The sequence below is a fragment of the Bactrocera dorsalis genome, chromosome 4 (genome assembly GCF_023373825.1).
Source record: "Bactrocera dorsalis isolate Fly_Bdor chromosome 4, ASM2337382v1, whole genome shotgun sequence".
NCBI lineage: Eukaryota > Metazoa > Arthropoda > Insecta > Diptera > Tephritidae > Bactrocera > Bactrocera dorsalis.
Genome location: NC_064306.1, coordinates 51,293,386 through 51,313,536, shown reverse-complemented (window position 1 = coordinate 51,313,536; position 20,151 = coordinate 51,293,386). Strand labels below are relative to the sequence as shown.

At 31.0% G+C, this 20,151-nt stretch overlaps 1 protein-coding gene across 15 annotated transcripts in view; it reads left to right on the top strand.

Moving 5' to 3' along the window:
- LOC105227479 (potassium voltage-gated channel protein Shaker) overlaps nucleotides 1-20,151 on the top strand; it is a 541,010-nt gene that overhangs the window by 502,631 nt on the left and 18,228 nt on the right. For 10 of the 15 annotated variants that reach the window (XM_049454909.1, XM_049454916.1, XM_049454915.1 and 7 more), the window contains 4 exons: nucleotides 1,809-1,938; nucleotides 9,079-9,269; nucleotides 11,860-12,261; nucleotides 14,945-15,333. In XM_049454909.1, coding sequence (XP_049310866.1) covers nucleotides 1,809-1,938; nucleotides 9,079-9,269; nucleotides 11,860-12,254 — 716 coding nt within the window. In that variant the 3' untranslated portion in view covers nucleotides 12,255-12,261; nucleotides 14,945-15,333. Of the gene's footprint in view, nucleotides 1-1,808; nucleotides 1,939-9,078; nucleotides 9,270-11,859; nucleotides 12,262-14,944; nucleotides 15,334-20,151 lie in introns of those variants that run through there. The other 5 variants (XM_049454906.1, XM_049454904.1, XM_049454907.1 and 2 more) reach the window with 5 other exon arrangements.

Here is a 20,151-nt window from a genome sequence, read left to right as displayed (position 1 = left end):
AAAAACAAATTAATAAGCAAGTAAAATTTCTGTGCCTCTGTGTCACCAATTCATTGTGATGCATATGTATCACACTGTGGCTACCTTCAGTGTCGTTTCGTTGTACGCCAGTTATTCAATAATAAATGTGACATTTTCGGTTAATTTTTGTTTGTGCGTATAAAATTGTAAAATATTGAAACTATTCTAACAAATTAATGTATGTGTTGAAGAGCTGAATTTAAATATTAATTGTATAAAGTGATGTGTGTACGTGTGCGTGTTGTGTTTACAAATATTTTGTGCCAACAAATTGATTTAGTGCTGAAATGATTTTCTTAACAATTATTATTCTTTTAACTGTTTATTTTTGTAACTTTCAGTTATATTCAAATAATTTGTGATATTTTAAGCTATTTCGGTTATTTAGTATTTTTTTTCAATTGCATGCATATTTTAGCCCAAGCAGAACATAATACAATTTCTTCGTATTAAAAAAATACAGATTCTTAAAATAAAGTTCAAATTTGCAACGTATCACCATATTTCATAAGAGGTAAATAATTACAAGTTTTTTGAACAATCCTGCCATTAGATAATGTATTGGTGCTTCCCCGACTTCGGCTTAGCTAGCAACCCTAATTGACAAAATAATAAAAAAAAATATTCAAAAATTCATGAACAACTTTTTCATCAGAAACCAAAATAAAAAAAAATCGGCATCTTTAATGCTTAATAATTATATAAATATCGCGGAAACTTCTTCAACAATTTTATATTAATTAGACGCTAACATTTGTGGGTCAAATGACCGACATGCACAAGCAAATCCTATACTATTTTCCTTCGGTTAATTTTGAAACTTATCATTTATCTTCAGTTCTATGCTTTTTCCTTTTCCAAAAATCTCAAATTTTGTCTAAGCAAAAAAGAAGCATTCATAAAGTAATTTTTAATATTTAAAACACGCTACTTTCAAATAAATTCTGCTTGGGATACGTACTCATGGTACATATTTTGCTTTCTTTTAATGCTGAGAAGAAAAGCTATAAAAAAATGTTTAAATATAATATTTGCTGTGCTGATCAGGCTTATCAATTTTAATAACGTAAATTTTTGATTAAAAAAATCTCAAAGCCACTTAAAGCAAATGTCAATGGGCAAACCAATACTTACTGCAAGGAAGTCAGTAATTTTAACAAAATAAATAAATAAAAAAATTGCAAATAAAGTAAATTAATATTTACTGCAAAAAAATTTCTTCAATGAATAAAAAGCAACATTTTTTCAAAGAATAAAAAAAAATATTAGTGTGTTCCATGATAAAGTACCCAACAACGAGAAAAATAAACGATGCGTTTAAATGAAATATCCTTACATTACTAACAAATTTCTACACCAAATACCTTCAGTGCCACTAACAGTACCAACATCACTACTAAGAAATATAGTAATAATAAATACTGCCACAACAGAACTACTACTACTTACTAATTCAAAATTCCTCATATAAGCCATACATTTCAACAAATTGATACAAAGCTATTTGTAAATCCCCCTGACTATCAAAGTCAAAAGCCTTCACCAAGAGTCCTTACATTAAATAGAAATCATCTCTCATTTAATCTCTGCTCATATTCCCGCTCTTTCACCATCCTTTCCCTCTCTGCTTATTGCCATTCATTTTCCTTTCTATGCTCATTCGAAATCCTTTCAATATCCTCCAAACTCATCCTTAATCCTAATTCCTTCAGAAAAAATACAAAATCACCATTTTCTCTTTCAACAACAACCATAGCGAAGAAACCAATAGATTTGTTTGATTTTAGGCGTTGTACTCTTCTCATCGGCGGTTTATTTTGCGGAAGCTGGAAGCGAAAATTCCTTCTTCAAGTCCATACCCGATGCATTTTGGTGGGCTGTCGTTACCATGACAACCGTTGGATATGGTGACATGACGTATGCAAAATCTACTAATAATAATTATTTTCACTTACTATTTAACTAGTACTATATTTTTTTTTAACTTTTCGCATAAGTTCATTTGCTGAGTATATATACATGAATATATAAGTTTTCGATTTTTAAATTGAAAATATTCAAATTTTATTTAGCTTGCTAAAGAAATGAAACTTAGTTGCAAAGTGAAATTAAAAAATATAATTTATATAAAACATTGTGTGAGAACAAAATTAGTTGCTAAAAATCTGATATTTTTACATGTAATCTGTCTAATTAAATTTGCCGCTACGTTTCATTTCTTCGTGCACCAATTCACCCATATAAGCTTTTAGTTTCGTATTACTTTTCCTTTGCAAATTCTTGCAAACGTTTGCAAATCGCTTATTGAAATACTTAGCATTACAAAAAGCATTAATTTCAGTTGAATTTAGTGTTTCACACAAAAGAAAAATCAAACAAAAACCAAAAGCAAAAAATAGTGCCGAAATCACTTTACAATTTCAAAACAGTAGATTTGCATTCGAACTCATCTGCATAACAGTCACATCTTCTCAAAAGTCATCATTTACACCTACATACATACATACATACATACAATCATGAATATTTGTCTATCAACAATTTGCATACAGTCGCATTTCTATTTTCATACAAAACATACAAACTCACGCATACATACATATGTACTGACATCGCGCCTGCATTAACAGCCATTCAACAAGCACCCATTTTCATGTACAAACATGCATCCATGCATTTCCAACTGACACTCACCCAATTGCATCAAAATCGTTTTCTAACTCACAATATTCGATAAGCTTCCATGATTTCATTCAATCAAATTTTGCTATCCACCACCCACCCACCTTCGTCTTTCAAAGCGTTCTAAATTATTAACACACACACATACATATCTACGCTGAAGCATTGATAAACAACAACAACAAATAAGCAGGCAGGTGTGCACAACAATAACACTGCACTTGTTCATTTCGTTTTCTATTCCTCTGCATCATCACACCGCATTTTCCTTGGTTCGTTCGCTATCGCACACATACTGCCATAATTCCACCCACCTGTGTATTAAGCTGCGTTCACACTTGGTTTCAAGAATGCATACTTTTTTAAACTTGCAAAATTAAATACTCGTAGTTTTTTATAATGTAATATTAAAGATGTCAAATTTAATCAAAATTTAATTCAAAGAAAGTAACTTAATGTGAATGCAATTTTATGAAAATATTTCAAAGAAAAAAATATTTTTTAATACTATTTCCTTATTTTATATATTATGCAGAGTCTTACTAAGCAAAAGCATATTTCTTTCATAACTTTCATGAATTTACACAATATAAAATATCTGATAGATGACTTAAAGGCTCAACACCTTTTTCCACTTTTGCTTAGTAGAACATATATCCCAAATAGCAAAAGAACTAAAAAAGTGGCGATAATTTTATGAAATATAAAGATTAGTTCGAAAAATTATAATTTTAATATATCTAAATAAATTTAATAAATATTTTGTCCTTATACCCATAAATTGCAACATATCCGATACTCAATACAAAGCATGTATATTAAAACCCGTTCCCACTACGCCATTTTTAAGACAATATAAGTTCTAGATTAATACCAATTCAACCAAATTAGTTTTAGGTATGAACAGCTTATATCATACTTTTGTATGGTATTTAATTCTTAATCCTCATCGCTATAAACTGCAACATACCCGAAACTCCATCCAAACCGAAGCATTGATATTAAGATCCTTTCCCACTATAACATTTTTAAATGCTAAACTAATACCAATTCAACTAAATTAGTTTTTGTTATGAATAGGTTGTATCATACTTTTCATGTAAGTAAATGACTCACTCCAGATATTTATAGGAACCACATGTCATAAAAAATTAATAGTCAAACTTGAGCGTTTGACTAGTTTTTCACTTGATGTCTTAATGTTTTACTTAATGTCTTTAAGACTTAGCCAACTTAACGTTTCTAGCTAGAGCCCTTTAAGACCGTCATCCAATTTATATTTTTTTATTATATTGTGCTTTATCGAAACCGTTAAAACCGGTGGAACTATTTGAAATCATCTGCTCGTAGATCTCTAACTATTTTAGTTCTCTCTAGTATTTACTCAAGATCATTTTAATGATTGGAGAGCAAAATTATCTTTATATACTCGTATAGTTCGGCTACAACCGAGTTGTCTCTACGCCAATAAAGAAAAAGATACTCGTATAGTAATACCTTCAGATGAAGTCCGTCTTCGGCTTTCTAAACAGATCCATCTCATTAATTTTTAAACTTTTTTAATTCAACGAATTTTTTGTTGAGCAGCTAAAACCAAACAAAAACTAAGAATCAAATAACCCGTTTGTTACCCTATTTGAGGAAAAATAATTCCTTGAGACTCATATTCTGTAATATCAAATAGCACTTTTACATATCATCCCACACAGAAAACTCTAGAAGAATGAAACTGATTGAAACTCCAACTATTGTTTACCTTAATCTCATCGGTATTCTTCTGTAAAGTAATGAGTATTTTATTCCTAAAACAGAAAATTATAACCATTAGTTCTATAAATGTCCTATAAAATTAAAAAAACAAAAATGACCGGAAGTCGTGAGCTACTTGAGCCATATGTAAAAGAATCGTTTCTGGCCACTTCCAAGTAAATGACGGTCAGAGAACTTTCCTCACTTTCGTGAACTTCTACACATGGCTCCATCCCTCATCAAAAACAGTATATGTTTCATAAATACATATACATATTTCCTAAGTAACGAATAAATTTGTCACTTGAGTTCAAAATTTCTAATGTTTATTGATTAATGTACGCCATGAACTTCAACGGATCAAAATCATTGACACACAACCCACTCTTTTCAGTAGCTTTTGAAAAGTTGTAAAAATAAATTTCTAACATTGATAGAGAGATAGATGAAAAAAATTGAGGTTTGCACCGCGATCTAAGTTCTCTATGTTTGTTCTGTCACATAGACTTATGTGCATAGGCCCACCGCTCTGGCAAATTCCAGTATCCTGCTGGGTGAGATTAAATATACGTGACCTCTATTCGGATATATAAATCTAAGGCTGCTGTGGTGTCTAGAATCAGGTGCTCGGTTTGATAAGACTTTAGTCCTTAAAATATATATAAGGGCATGTGATCACTATAGGCTGCTGTGCAGTCTTGAATCAGCTGCTCAGGTATTTTAAGTTCCATCTATCTATGAAAATTTGATAGAACTTTGGTCCTTCCACTATATACTATATATCATGGGTAATCCATCCAATGTAGCCCTTTAGTGCTGTGACAAATTCATCGGTAACAATAATATCGTTAATCGATAATATTTAAAACCGATTTTCTGATCGTTTACAGCAAATCAATAAACAAATTCTTGTAACTACTTATCTTGTGCCGACTACTTAAGGTGTGTCGACTTAATGAATTCGAAGCAAGAAATGGAAATAGTATTAGTTGAAAAAAATATTCAATACTCATTAGCCATGAACAAACCCCTAAGATCCGTTGATCTTGAAAATATTTAAACAAAAAAGTTCAAAATATATACGAATCTTCTACTCAATCCCTTAATAGACTAAATTCATACAATTTATAATACATATAGTAAATCCAGTATACCCGAATGCTATCTGTAATCATCTATATACCAGTATCAACACCGATGCGTGCTACTTTCAGCACTCTACTTCTACAGTTCAATTTTTCAAAAACCTCAACTCAAAGTCAGCATCATTGCTTATAACACACTCAACATTTTCAACAAATCTAAATGATACATTTTTTTTTTTTGAATTTTTTAATTTGTTTATTGAATAACTAAATAAATCAATTTTGTTCTGTGCATGTGGGCATGTTTAACATTGTTTATGCTTTATGCTTTATTATGATTCAAATCTGGCAAAAGTTGTGATGGCTAAAAGTTCAATTGCTCTTTTTCGTTTGCTCAATTGCTGGCAAAACTGTGCAAATTATTTGAATGAGAAAATTTTTGTGATTTATTTATTGAACTAACGTTATCATTTTTATACTCATTTATTATACAATTTTATCGCATTTTCTTTTCGTTCAATTTGCTTTACTTTATACCATTTTGTTTTTGAATTTTTTTTCTATAAATGTTAAATTATCTGTTTGGTTTGAAATATATTTTCACGTATTTGTACATACATACAAGTGTACAAAATATTTATGCGTTTAATAAATATTTATAAGAATATGTTGTACAGGATAATTTATTCATCGTTAAAGCGAAATTCAGTCACACACAAATCATATATTCGCATATTTCACCGGGTACATTTCCATTCACATATAAACTTTGCACTAACGCCATTGTTCGCTTAAAACTTTATATCCGAAATTAAATTTTTTTTCTTAAATAATGGTTATTGAAATCGAATTGTTTAGATTAGATAACAGTATTTGTGCAGCAAAATCTCTGGAATTTGTTGGAATCCTCCGAAAGCTTCTACCATTTATAATCAAATTTGAAACTGACTGACAAAACAAAAATATACACGTTTGAAAAAAATAGTAAAGATTTGTTCCTTGAACATAAGACTCATTTTGAGCCAATGCAATTATGCCAATGCTTATACCACATATGACTCGACTGGCCTTAAAAGCCTTAAGAGAATATACTCGTATTTTAATGACTCATGGCGTGTTCGTTCATGAAAAAGTTAGAAAGAACCAAATCTGACTAATATTGTGGCGTTGACTCAAGTCAGTCATAAACATGCTAGAATGTGACAGCGCATTGAAAAATCCATAAATTTTCTGCGCACAAATACGGTCGTTTACGACGAATTTTTTCTCTTAGACGCCTTACAACGACCATGTAGTATTCCATATAGATTTGAACCTGTATTCAAATCTTACATCTCGTACCACGAATGATGTGTTCCATGAATTTAGGGTTCTGAGCCATGTTGTCAAGGTCGTCCTTTTCTCAACGCCGATTTTACAAAATATGCAAGTCCTTTGGTATGAGTCTAATGCTGACACGCTTCTTACTTTTAAATTTAACCAAAATTAAGTTGAGTCGATCTATAAATGTCCTTGAGATCTTCTGCTATCCCATTAATGACAACATGACAAATTTCAAGCACTGTTTCTTTAACCTTTTTGAAGAGAGGTTTCAATGTCTTCCTTACCTTCATTGAATGTGTGTGTCACTAAAACACCTGTGTTCAACATAAAATAAACTCCCGAAAACACTTCTGCAACATTTTCACCAATTCCGTAGCCGTGATTCCATTGGAAACACAAAATTGCAAGCAATATTCTTGTTTAATTCTTTTCCATGGTAAAAATGGACGGATCGGTTGAAATTCGATCTTGAGAGTATTTTTATGTGGCAAAAAAAAAATCTATCGACAATTTGTGAAGAATATTTTTGTTAGCCAAAACTCGGGCTTCAGTATCGAAAATAATATAGTAGTAAAAAAATAATGGCCAACAGATGATGCTCGAAGTAGACGTAAAATTGTTCAGTAAAAAAAACTCTCAAAGTCTCTAAATGAACTGTTTTGATGAAGTATATTGCAGTTCCCCAAAGGATATTTTAGTTTAATAACTTGAAACGTTTTTTGAAAGCACATTTTCTGCTCAAAAGCTGTTTTTCGTTGGCTTTTAAATGTGGTTAAGGTCAACCAATAAATTTCAGAACCATCTAACGCGCTTTACCTAAATTGCGATCTCTTTAAATAACCTGACATTAACTAAAAATCTCAGTTAGATTAAAAAATATCCTAAGGCCTCCAACTCAACAGCTCCAACTACCTGTTTCCAGTTATTTATATGTCATAAGAACTTAAAAAAAAGTTTTATTAGAAACACAAGTTTCGTTATACTGCCAGTCACTCTGCGAAACTTCCTCTTTAAAACCTTCATGCCTCCCAAAACACCTTAAGATTTCCCATAACAAATCGCTCGCCAAAATACTCACCAAAAACTTCATATAAATTTATAGAAATAGTCAAGATCATAAAGCTTGCATGTGCCACAATATCAAAAAACAGTTTAAACATTGATTAAATATAAATTCAAAGTTAATATAACGGAACTTGAAAGCACTATTTTTCATATATAGAAAAATTACGATACAATAAAACATAACCGCACATTTTACATATAAGCATTTAACATCTCAATCTATTTTATCAACTATTTGTAACACACCTGATCTCTCGCTCTAACTGTCACCCACGCTCACCCTCTCTATCTATCTCTCTCTCACTTTACCAATTCAACTATTACAATAAGTAGTTTCTCGTCACTTTCAACGCGTTCCGCTCATCAATCGCCACTGTATATATGCTCCTCACACAACTTTTTTCGATACATTCACATAAAAATATATAACTTAATCTATCCGATATTTATAATTTGATTTTGACTACAACAATTGTTGTCAACAACTCTCTTAACCTTCTTCCAAATGCAAATAAACAAAAAATCTCTCAACGTAGTATATTTCGTTATTTGTAACTAAACATGTTTTTTGTTTTTTTACTTTATATGTTTAATGTATTCTAATAAATCATATATATTATAAATATATCGTTATCGATATCGATATTTTTTATACTTATTTACATATTATGATAAACAAAACCAAAGCAGTTTAAGAAGTTTTACTTTACATTTTTATATATTTGTATTTTCATTTTATTATCGTTCGTTCTCGTTCGTTACACATCGTACTTCATCACAATGCCAAATCAAAAAAAAAAAATATAATTAAATCAATTCAAATTAAAAAAAAATCAATTAAAATTAAAATCTACTCAAATTATCAACCGTAATCGAAATGCAATCGAAATTGAAAATCGTATCGAATCGACTAAAATCGATATTTATCGCACGTTAATCAATCATATGTGAATGAATGAATGAATGGTCACGCAAAACGTATGAAAACGCAAATCAACACAACTACCCAAAAAAAAACATTACAAAAATATGGCAAAATACAAAAATATATTTTGCAAATTAATCGATATTACTCATCGAAAACGTGGCAAACAAATGTTGAAAAAAAATTAAATAAATAAATATATCTATGCAAAATAATTTGAAACAACAGACCCGTCGGTGTTTGGGGTAAAATCGTGGGATCACTGTGTGCCATTGCTGGTGTCTTGACAATCGCTCTCCCGGTACCAGTTATCGTCAGTAATTTCAATTACTTCTATCACCGCGAAACGGATCAAGAGGAGATGCAGAGCCAAAACTTTAATCACGTTACTAGTTGTCCATATTTACCAGGTACATTAGGTAAGTACTTTTTGATCAAATGACATTTTATCGAACTATCGACATAACAATTTATGTATGTATGTATACGGGAGTTCACACTCATTCGACACACTGCTACATAATCGTTACATTTTCACTAAATTTAGTTTTATTTGGTAGGCTTTTTTAGAATTTCTAAGTTATAATTTCAAAATTATTATTATTATTATTTTTTTTTTTATTAACATTTTTTTGTAATTGTGAAGAGTGAAAAATATGTTCGATGATATTTAACATCAACTGAGATTCCATTTTTCGTACTTTAATTGCGAAATGTAGTATTACTTTGTATGAAGTATGAAAACATAACCTCATATGTACATGCATATATAAAGACCTGTATTTCAACATAAGTCCAAAATTATATAAGTTTATGAGTTTGGTGTATTTTCGTTCTTTACTTCTGCGTTTTCTAATTATTTGGCTTTTAGTTTTCGTAAGTCGTACAAATTTTTCTCAAGAAATATCAAATAAACACCAGAAATATATTTCCACAAAAATTTCGAACTATCTAATGAGGGAATGGAAGTAGTTAAGAATAATAAAACCAATTTGAAGATTTTCTCTCCATCCAAATTTCTAAAAAACCATTAAGAAATGAACCTCCTATAAGAAAAGCATTTTTTGTCTACAGAACTAGTTCTGTTTTAGGTTCATTAATATTTTAAAAACTAATGAAATCTACAATGTTGTCATATACATATACTTTTTTGGAGCCAATAAACTAATATTTGGAGTTTATAAAGGAGGATCCATTTTGACGTTTCCTACATTCTTAAAAAAACAACAGAAATATGATGTTTATTATTATCATTCGAAAGAAACATTCTTTCACATTTATTTTTTGAAGATTATTTTTTTCAAATCTTGTCCGCGGCTACGTCTCAGACGATCCATCCTTTCAGTCAAATTTTCGATGAAACGAAGCGGGATTGTCCACATAGACTTTAGACTTTACATATACCTACAAGACACAAAAGGCTACGGTATCATATTACATAATCTTAGTGACCAATCGACCGGCCCGAAACGTGAAATTATCTGCTCACCGAAGGGTTCTTTCAATAAATCCATTTATTAATGTGATGCCGTCTTGTTGAAACCAAATTTCGCTAAGATCATGAGCTTCAATTTCAGCATCAAATAGTCGATTATCATGGCGCGATAACGGTCGCAATTGTTGTTTACGCTGTCACCGACACAATTTTTGAAGAAATATGGACCGATTTTACCGACCCACAAACCACAACAAATCAGCTGTTGAGTTTCTTCACATTAAATACTTATTAAACCAGAAATGGGCCTCATCGCTGATCAAAATTTTGCTCGAAAACATCGAATGTTCTTCGAACTTTTCAAGAGCTCATAGAACATTGCGATGTCTCTTAGAAGGTCGACGTACTGAACACAGCCTATTCAAAAAAATTGTTCTGATCGAATTCAATTCCAACTGTTCAATTGTTGACAGTACACGTCCGACTTAATAGTTCGTCTGTAGGAAAACAGCTCCAGTACAGGATTGCTTACCAGTCCCACATAGCTAAGCCTTCCTGACATTAAGACTTGTTTTGACCATCGTTTGCGCCAGCTTGTCGCTATTCGTCCATAACCGTTTTCACTTCACAAATAGATCAATCTTGTTGCGAAGTTCTGACAAGCTGTTTTCTACGAAATTTTGTCTTTCTAACGACATACATATCTATGTATAGCGTTATCCGATTGCTTCTATACAATACAAGATACAGATACTAAAGCCATATATTGGAAACCAGTTTCTTTTTACTAGACCTTATAGTAATCACCCGTTTTAGATCCGAAAAAATCTAAGCTTGAGCTCAGAATTTAGCGACGTTTCATAACGTTGATTCTACTACGAAGCTATATAGGCTATAACACTATTAAAACTCAGGTCTGCGACGAGACTCTAAAGCCTATAAAACAGTCAAAACTCGATCTTTCTTCACTAGCCAGGCGAAAAAAAAATATTTATGGGTAAATTTTGGTTACTTTTATCCGAGGAATTGGCTAAACATCTCTTGTGCCAATTGGAATCCGAAATTAACTGAATTTTCTCTCTAAAATATGCAGAAGAAACTGATTAGTCTCAATTCACCTTGGAAATAATATGATATTGGGTTCTCATTCTAAAGTTCTTGTTATGATTTTAATGTTCTCATTATTTTCATAAAAATTTGCGTTAAGATTTTCAACCAAAACATTTTTTGAAAATTTTTGCATACACACTCACACACACATTCACCAACAATTACATACATATGTGCATACATACAAGCGGCTAGTTGAGAAACTTCTCTGAGGTGTTTTTGCGATGCTTTTGCAAAATTTTCTGGTTAATTTTCAACATATTTCCTTCTTCTCTCTCTTAACAACCACTTGTCTCGCCTAACAACCCTTCATCCATCCAACCGTTCGAATATCCTTTCCACCAACCCAAACATACACCACTCACTCTCCTCACCTAAACGCTACCTTGAAATTTCCCCTTTCCCACACACCCTTTGTTACATTTCCCATCCACTAAAATCCTCCTTAATCGTACATTCACAAGTAGGTCAACATTTAAAGAAATCATCGTTATCTGAATCCTCATCGGATATGATGGATTTGGATGATGGTGTTGAATCAACGCCAGGATTGAGTGAAATGCATCCTGGTCGTGCGGTGGCTCCATTTTTAGGAGCACAACAACAATTGATGGAAAAGCAGCAACAGCAGCAGCAGCAGTTACAACAACAGCAAGCGTCCATGCAGCAGGCGTCGCCGCAGCAGTCTCAACAGCAGCAGCATCAACAGCAGCAACAAACGCTGCAACTGCAGCAGCAGCAACAAAATGGTTATAAGCAATCCGCAACAAGCGTCACTGGTGGCAATAACCTAACGACTACAACAACAACGCTACGGCATAACAATGCCCTGGCCGTTAGTATCGAAACCGACGTTTGACTACTGGGTGAGTGCGATTAGCCAACCAAATACATACAAACATACCAATGTGCTATCAATTGTGATATTAAGCAATTTTTTTTTACTCCAATTTTTGTTGATTCGTTGTCAACTTGCAACCATTCCACCTGTAATGTAACTGTATATTTGTATACTTTCCTACCTGTAACTGCATATTTTATTAATCTATGTTCTTGTGTATTAACGTTTGAATTGTTGTTGTAATAACGTAACTAGTTACATATATACTTGTGTACAAGTAAACATGTTCGCGCGCATCTACCAACTTACAGTGCCTACCAATAATATTGCCACTAAAAGCTACTAATTTCATTTACAAAAAACATAGGGATTTCTTGGTTCATAACCAAAACATAGGGTGTATATTTTTATTTTTTAGTATTTCTGGTAGAATTGTTCCCATTGAAAAATGCACTCTAGTGGGGTTAATATTAAAAAAAATACTTACTCTAAAATTTTTATAATTTTTACCCAATTAATTAACTTAGGCAGTGCTTCAGATTTCGTAAAAAGCTTTTAAATTTATAATTTTCATAAAACAAAAAAAACACATACACATATACAAATATAAATAGAGTAGCAAACAGGCCAAATAAAAACTCAATATTGCCGTCTTGGATACGCCACTTCTTTTCTCGCTATTTTGTCGATAAAAATTTGTATATGAAGGTGGCAACAAAGCTGTGTAATTGAGTTCAGAGTGTGCGAAAACCTCATTAATGTAAAATCACCGCTTACTATTTCATTATGTCAGTCTACTACTTCTCTTTTTGATTATGTCAGTCTACTGAATTTATACCAGTTTGTTCGTTTCGTCCTCATACAATGTCTGACAGTCATCCTTTAATTACAGCATCAAGGATGCCATTTTCTAACACAAACTAGTATTCACGCTCATTATAATAAGATTTTTGACGCTTTCTCTGATTTCGGATTGTTATTTGACGACAACGTTCTTAGGACACAAATTCGAATGCTATTAATGATTCTTCAGATGTTTCCAGACGTACTTCCAAAATCTAATTACATTGAGACAATTTTATATTTGATATCACCAACCTTGCAGATTTAGGCCACTACTTTTGATATCCCCACCATTCGAAATCACTTTTCAATAAGTAATTCCACTGAATTGAAATTCGAGAGCAGCGAGTTCCCACTTCTGAAGAGTCGAGTTATAATTAATTTTCTTTTCACAAAATATGGTTTCGAAGACTTCAAAAGTTAAGTCTTCTTCCATCATTATATATTAAATGTCTTTGAAATTGACAGTCAAGTTATTGCTTGGATTCTCCACACAGATTTTATAAAGATTGTCAATCTCCTAGAAGCTAGCCCAACAAGACAGCAAGCTTAAAATGATTCGTTGATCTATGAGGATCTGATGATCCATTCTGTTAATCCATTTTCAGAAGTTTTGTGTATCACAAAGGACAATCGTTCACAGCTGTCTAAATTAGATCATGCATTACCTTCGTTTCAAGAATCAACGTCCTAATCTAAACTAACCTAACTTAACTCCACGAAAGAATCAATTAAATTGCTTAATTCAAGGCAGCTCAAATAAACACTTTGGCGTTCCGCAAAGTCCGCAAAGAGTAGTCAGCTAATGGTCCTGATATCGTTAACACATAATATTTTAAAATATAAAGAAATGCTGTCAAGTCAAATAACGTTCATTGCTTGTCAAGATCTAAATCCGAAAACAGATTGCTCCGTACTTTTAAAATATGCTCGTATACCATAACCCAGTATTAAGGTTCTTAAATTCTAAAAGAATATGTCCTTATCAAATTGTAATTAGTTAGTATTCCGAAACCTTCAACTCTTTTCTCATTGGCTTAACATAAGTTCGTTATATATGTAGATTGGTATTATTAGCTTCCTCTTCATTATTGGCGTAGACAGCGCTTATGCGGTTAAAGTCAAAGCATTTCCGATATTTATGTATATTTTGAGGTTAACACTGATACACCAATGTGACATTATATTTTTTCAATGATCGCTATACAGTTTTAAAGCTTTTTGATGGCAATATGCTCGACTGTACCGCACGTCAATTGAAAATATTTAGCCGAGACACCTACCTTAAGTCACTATTACCGAAATTACTCATACGCCCCGTGCAACTCACACATCAACGAACGTTTCGGTTAGATTTGTTCATTCGGCATTAAAAAACTATTAGAAACTTGTACAGTAATATCTGGTACCACAATCTGGAACCACCATCTGGTAACACTATTGGGTAGTTAACCATTTAGTTAACAGATAAATGGATTACAGTATAAATTTTTTGGCACAGTTGCGTCAGTACTTCAAAAAAAGTTACTTTTTTTCGATTATGATTTTTCATGCACTTGCCTCAACTTACCGTTGTATGATTTATTTGCACGCTCTCACTTTCGTAAAGCTTTCTAGAATTTTGGTATTTTTTGGCTATGCAAATTCGCAAATCCTTATTTATATTCAGTTCTAGCAATAAATTTTTTGAAACACAAAATTTTATGGACTTTAAATATTTATTGAAAAAAAAAATATTGAAATCTTTAATTAAATTATGCCAATGATGTGTTTTGTCACACTGCATGCTTCAGCTGCTTTTGAATTAAACGAAACCATTTGTTCTTTTCCAATTTGCCATTTCTCCTCTTTTGCCGCAAACTCAGTAAAAAAGACGATACGTGCTCTAATTTGGCCTTGTGAAATGTTACGTTGGATGCCAGAAACGACTACAAAAGCTGTTTAATTAAATTTAAGTAGACAAATAATTAAATTAATTCAAATTGAAACTAAACAAACCAAAAAAAAAAATTAAGCAAGCAACAAATATTAATTAAAATAACAAAAAAAATTAACTTACACAAACAGAAACAACAAATATGGAAAGCAAAATAACCAAAGCAAAAGCAAACAAAAAAACTTTACCAAAACCAAAGCAAAAAATCCAAAAACAGAAAACTGCAAAAAACATCGAAAATTTCAGAAAATTGTAAACACAAAGATTCACACACACACACACACATAACTACACACCCATACACAAGCAAACAAGCCAGCAAAGTTAAATAGAGGCATGCAAAAATCTAAGCAGAAGCAGTTACTAGCGGTTAGTTAGATGCAACTTCATACAACGTCGTGCAAATCAGACACCAATTTCAAATGGGGACTAGTGTAAATAATAGATTGTTTGGTAGCGACAACAAAAGCAAATAACGGCAGTGAAGGGGGCGGAATAATTAAGATTTATTGCAAAACATGTATGTATAGACACGGAAAAGACTGCTAAAGCAAGCATATGCATTATGTAAGAAAGTAGCGCAGAGTTAAAGAAGAAACACTCTCAAAAACACACACAAAAAATGTTTTTAATACTTTTTTTTCAAATTGCCCTTTGCAGACTCTCTTGAAATGGTATTACCTCTTTAGAGATGCTTGAAAATGAAGAAATTAATTTTAGAAAAATTCTTAGAAAACACTTTCATACAATTTACGCTGCGCAATGAGCAAAACATTAACCTTTAAGTGAGTGCCTGGCACTGAAAGCTATATTTAAAGCGTTTATTATGGTTTGAAAATTTTGATATTCTTTTTTAATACAAATGTTTAAATACTGAAGCAATGCAACCAGCTCATTTTAACTGGTTGTAATATTTTAACCCTTGGGTGCAGTTATAAAAAAAATTATTTAAATTAATCTCTCTAAAGAAAAATATTTGAAAATTATTTTTATCGAATTTAAAGGTAAATTAAGTTAAGTAGAATTGAATTGTCATTAATATTTTAACCGTTGTGAGCAGTAGAAAACGAAAAAATTATTCATATCAATTTTTTTAAATATTTTAGCGGAATAATTCAAAACATAAATTCACCGAATTAATATTTTCACTCTTATTTGCCTTAAATTTAAACCTTGTGAGCACTAAAAAAAATACTCAAGGCAATTACTTCCCACGGAAATATTTAAAATATTTTTAAAATTTAAATTTATCAAATAAACCTATAAAAACCAGCTTAATTTTAATTGACTTAATATTTTAACCCTTGTGAGCTGTTGATTTTTTATCTTTTTATACAATTGAATTTAGCTTATATGAAAATATATTTCTATCAAATACCATGCTCAATTACCTTTAAAACAAATATTTTAAAAATAATTTTTCCATTAATACTTTAACCCTTGTGAACAGTTGAAAAAGAAAAAATATTTAAATCTTTTAACGGAAATATTTGGAACTTACATGCACCGAATTAACATTTAAACTCTTATTTGCCATAAATTTAACCCTTGTGAGCGAAATATTTAAAAAATAAATTCATCAAATTAACCTATAAAAAACAGCTAATTTTAATTGGCTTAATATTTTAACCCCTCAGAGCTGTTAAGCAATATTTGAGAAAATCAACCTTTGTATGACTAGAAAATTATCCTTAAAAAGGGTTAATTTTTTTTATTTTTTGAATCCATTATTTTAGCTCAACTTCTTTACAGAAAAATTTTATTTTAAAATTTAGATAAACAGCGATATTAAAATTTTAATTCTACATTAACCCTTATGTGATATAATAAATTGAAATTTATAATTTCGTTAGTTAAAAAATGTCTAAAATATTATAGTTGTCCTAAAATTTAAACATGTGTCGACATAAAAGTTTCAAAAATATTTATTAACCCTTTGAAGACCAAAAATTAAGTCCATATTTTGCTATTTCGATTTAATTACAAGTGAATTCGCATTTTTTAACTAAAAAGTTTCCTGCGATATAAAAAAAACACCTGGTATTGTAAGGGTTAAGCATTTTGCTTATATTTTCTAATAAAATTGCCTTTAAATATTTTTAAATTTTAGCGAATATTTGAAAAGAATTGAGAACTAATTAATTGTCAACTTTTGAAATCTTTTGGCTTTGTATAGCTTTTGTGTAAATATTCTATAATGTTGTCATAATTGTTTAAAACTTTTGAAAGCTCGTAAGCTTTGCATAGCTTTTTTTCTATACTGTTGTTACATTTTTATACAATTTTTCAAATCAAATTAATGATACAGAGTTAAAACTATTCTCGAAGCAAAAAAGTAACAGCGTTTTCAAAACGAAAAAAAAAAATAAAATAAATAATGGAGAAAATAATTAGAGAGCTTTTCTTAATTTTAAAACACTAACTATTTAAAAAAATGAACACGAATACAAATTTCCCAAAAAACTGAAATCTTCTCCACGCAAACAAGTATTCATATGTATAAAAACCAAAACGTATTGACAAAGAAAAAACTTAAAAACAATTACAGCCTCAAATATTTATATAATTTTATTGACATTTTTGTTTTTGGCCAAAATGAAAGCTTCGCTTTCGCCTGCTCAATGAGCTTTAGCGCCTACAAACTACAATTGCAGATATTAATTTTTTAAATAATGTAAATCCCTTAAGAAATAAACTGCCGTTAATAGATAAATTACTAGGGTATCAAAGTAAAATATAGCAAAATACAAAAGCAAACAAACAAAAAACAAAAACAAATTATATATATGTATATAAAAATTAAAAAAAAAAAACAAAGCCATTAATACATATGCATACTTACTCCTACTTAAAACCGAAAAGCAAATTCTAAACACACACAAACTTTAAACAGTATAAATAAATATGTAAAATACTATAAATTATTCTATACACTAACAAACAGAGCTATAATAACAAGCAAGAAAAACAAAACGCTGATCTAGTAGGCAGATTTTAATAAACAGTGAAAATATCGAACAAACTCTAAAGAAGTAAAAAACATTGTAGGTAAACATCTGGCTTTTCAAAGCAACAACAATCACCCACCCGCTACATACACTGATACCACCCAAAATCCTGAAACAAACGAAAATACAAATTTAACAGAACTTTCTTTAGAACTAACTAAATGAACGCTGCAGTTCGAAACGCATTTTCAGACAGTTGTTTTAGGTAGAATTTTTGTTGAGTGTAAGCAGCGTTAGTGCGACTTAACATAACTGACTTTAAGTTAAATTGAGGTTATGAAATTCGCATAGATGCGTATAAAATGTAAAATAGGGAGTATAATTAACAGTTTTTTGCACTATTTTATTGGATCTTGAGTTCAAATCATATCCGTAAATCAAAAAATCAAACCGCTTCGGATCGGCTTATTGCATATAGAGTTCAAACTATTGGTAAAAACTTGAAAAAGGCCAAACAAAAATCTAAAATAGAAGACTGGTGGCTTGGTTTGTCTTTCCTTTGAACTGGACTATCAAGTTTTCATTTTATACTCAAGCGAAGGTAATTAAAAGTATCTTCACAAAATTAACACATCGTACAAAAGATATGAAGATATTCTTCTGAGATTAAGGAATAATAACCTGAGCCCATTTCTCTTATTAAGTAATATCCGATGACTACAAAACCACCAATTGTAATGGTGACCTCTGACAGTAACTCAAGTGGAAAAAATTCTCTATATCATACATATCATAAGCCATTTTCATTTGAAGATCAAAGATCGAAGATATCCTAAAATAATATCAAATGCGAGTAAGAAATTAAATTTAAAGGCACATCTAGTATGGCAGCCTAAAAAAACGGCCTTTTTGGGGAATTCAAAGAAAAAGAGTGATGTGTCGATTTTTTTATGTAAAGGGTATATTTTGACTCCCAAAGAGGGTTTTCACTTATCCAGTGATACCGGTCTTCTCTGTGATAGAAACCTGAAAAATTTCCCTAACAAAAGATATTGGTCGAACAAAAATTTACAAAATGTTCAAGAGCTGAAATATCATTGTATGGAGAACTATATGCAGAACGAAAAAAATTGCATTTAATAATAAACTAATGGATCTGATTGAACTGAGCAGCTGCAATTCATTTCTATTGGAGATTAAAATTGTGGAATCTCACTTTTAAAGGTGGAAGCTATTACGCCTTAAATAGCTGCTTTGGAAATTTGATGAAAATGGTTCTATCAGCACCCTTTATGTAACCTAAAACTCAATATTGAGTTAGCCGCGGTGTTTGTAACCCTCAAAATGAAGCCTCAGAGGCACTGAAAAGTATACACGTATAGTAAATAAATGATCTGATTGGCGGGCAAAGTCCATTTAGCCATGTCTATCTGTCTGAATATATATGTACATGAACTACTCCTTTTGTTTCCGAGATATCGATCTGAAATTTCGCAGCCGTCTTATTCTCACCAAGAAGCTGATCATTTGTGGGAATAGATATCGAACTGACCCATCAAAGTTCTTGTAAGTAATCTTTAGTATTTGAGAAGCGTGTTATAACTTCGTTGGAACCGAAGTGAACGGGTTCTCTTGTTGAACTCTTGAACTCTTGGTAAAATCTCGTTTTTTCTTCAAACGGTATAACCGAAATTTAACGAATTTTCTTGCTGAATTCTGAAATACTAAAAACTCGTTTGTTCTTCAGAGCGAACGATGTTTTACTTATGCTTATGTCGTTCTACATTAAGATACTTAATTTCAAAATTTTAGCAAATAGTTGAGACAATTATAGTTTTACAGTAAATTATCTCCCAACCTATGGGGTCAATAAGTCCACTACGTTGCTTACATATGAACAAAATGAAATATACTACAAAGTTTACAGTTACTATTTTATGTTACCGTTATTGTTTTTTTGAAAATGATTTAGAAAACAATCACAATTTTACTCTCTTTAACCCCACGATGCAAAATAAATGATAAAAGTACAAAATGGAAAAAGTGTAAAATTCACACGCGTCAGTATCCCAAACGAGCAAACATACAAACAAACCAACTGAAAATATATGTATAAACAATTACAAAAATATATAAATAGAGTTAAATAATAAAACAAACGAACCGTTAACCGCTCTTATGATCATCT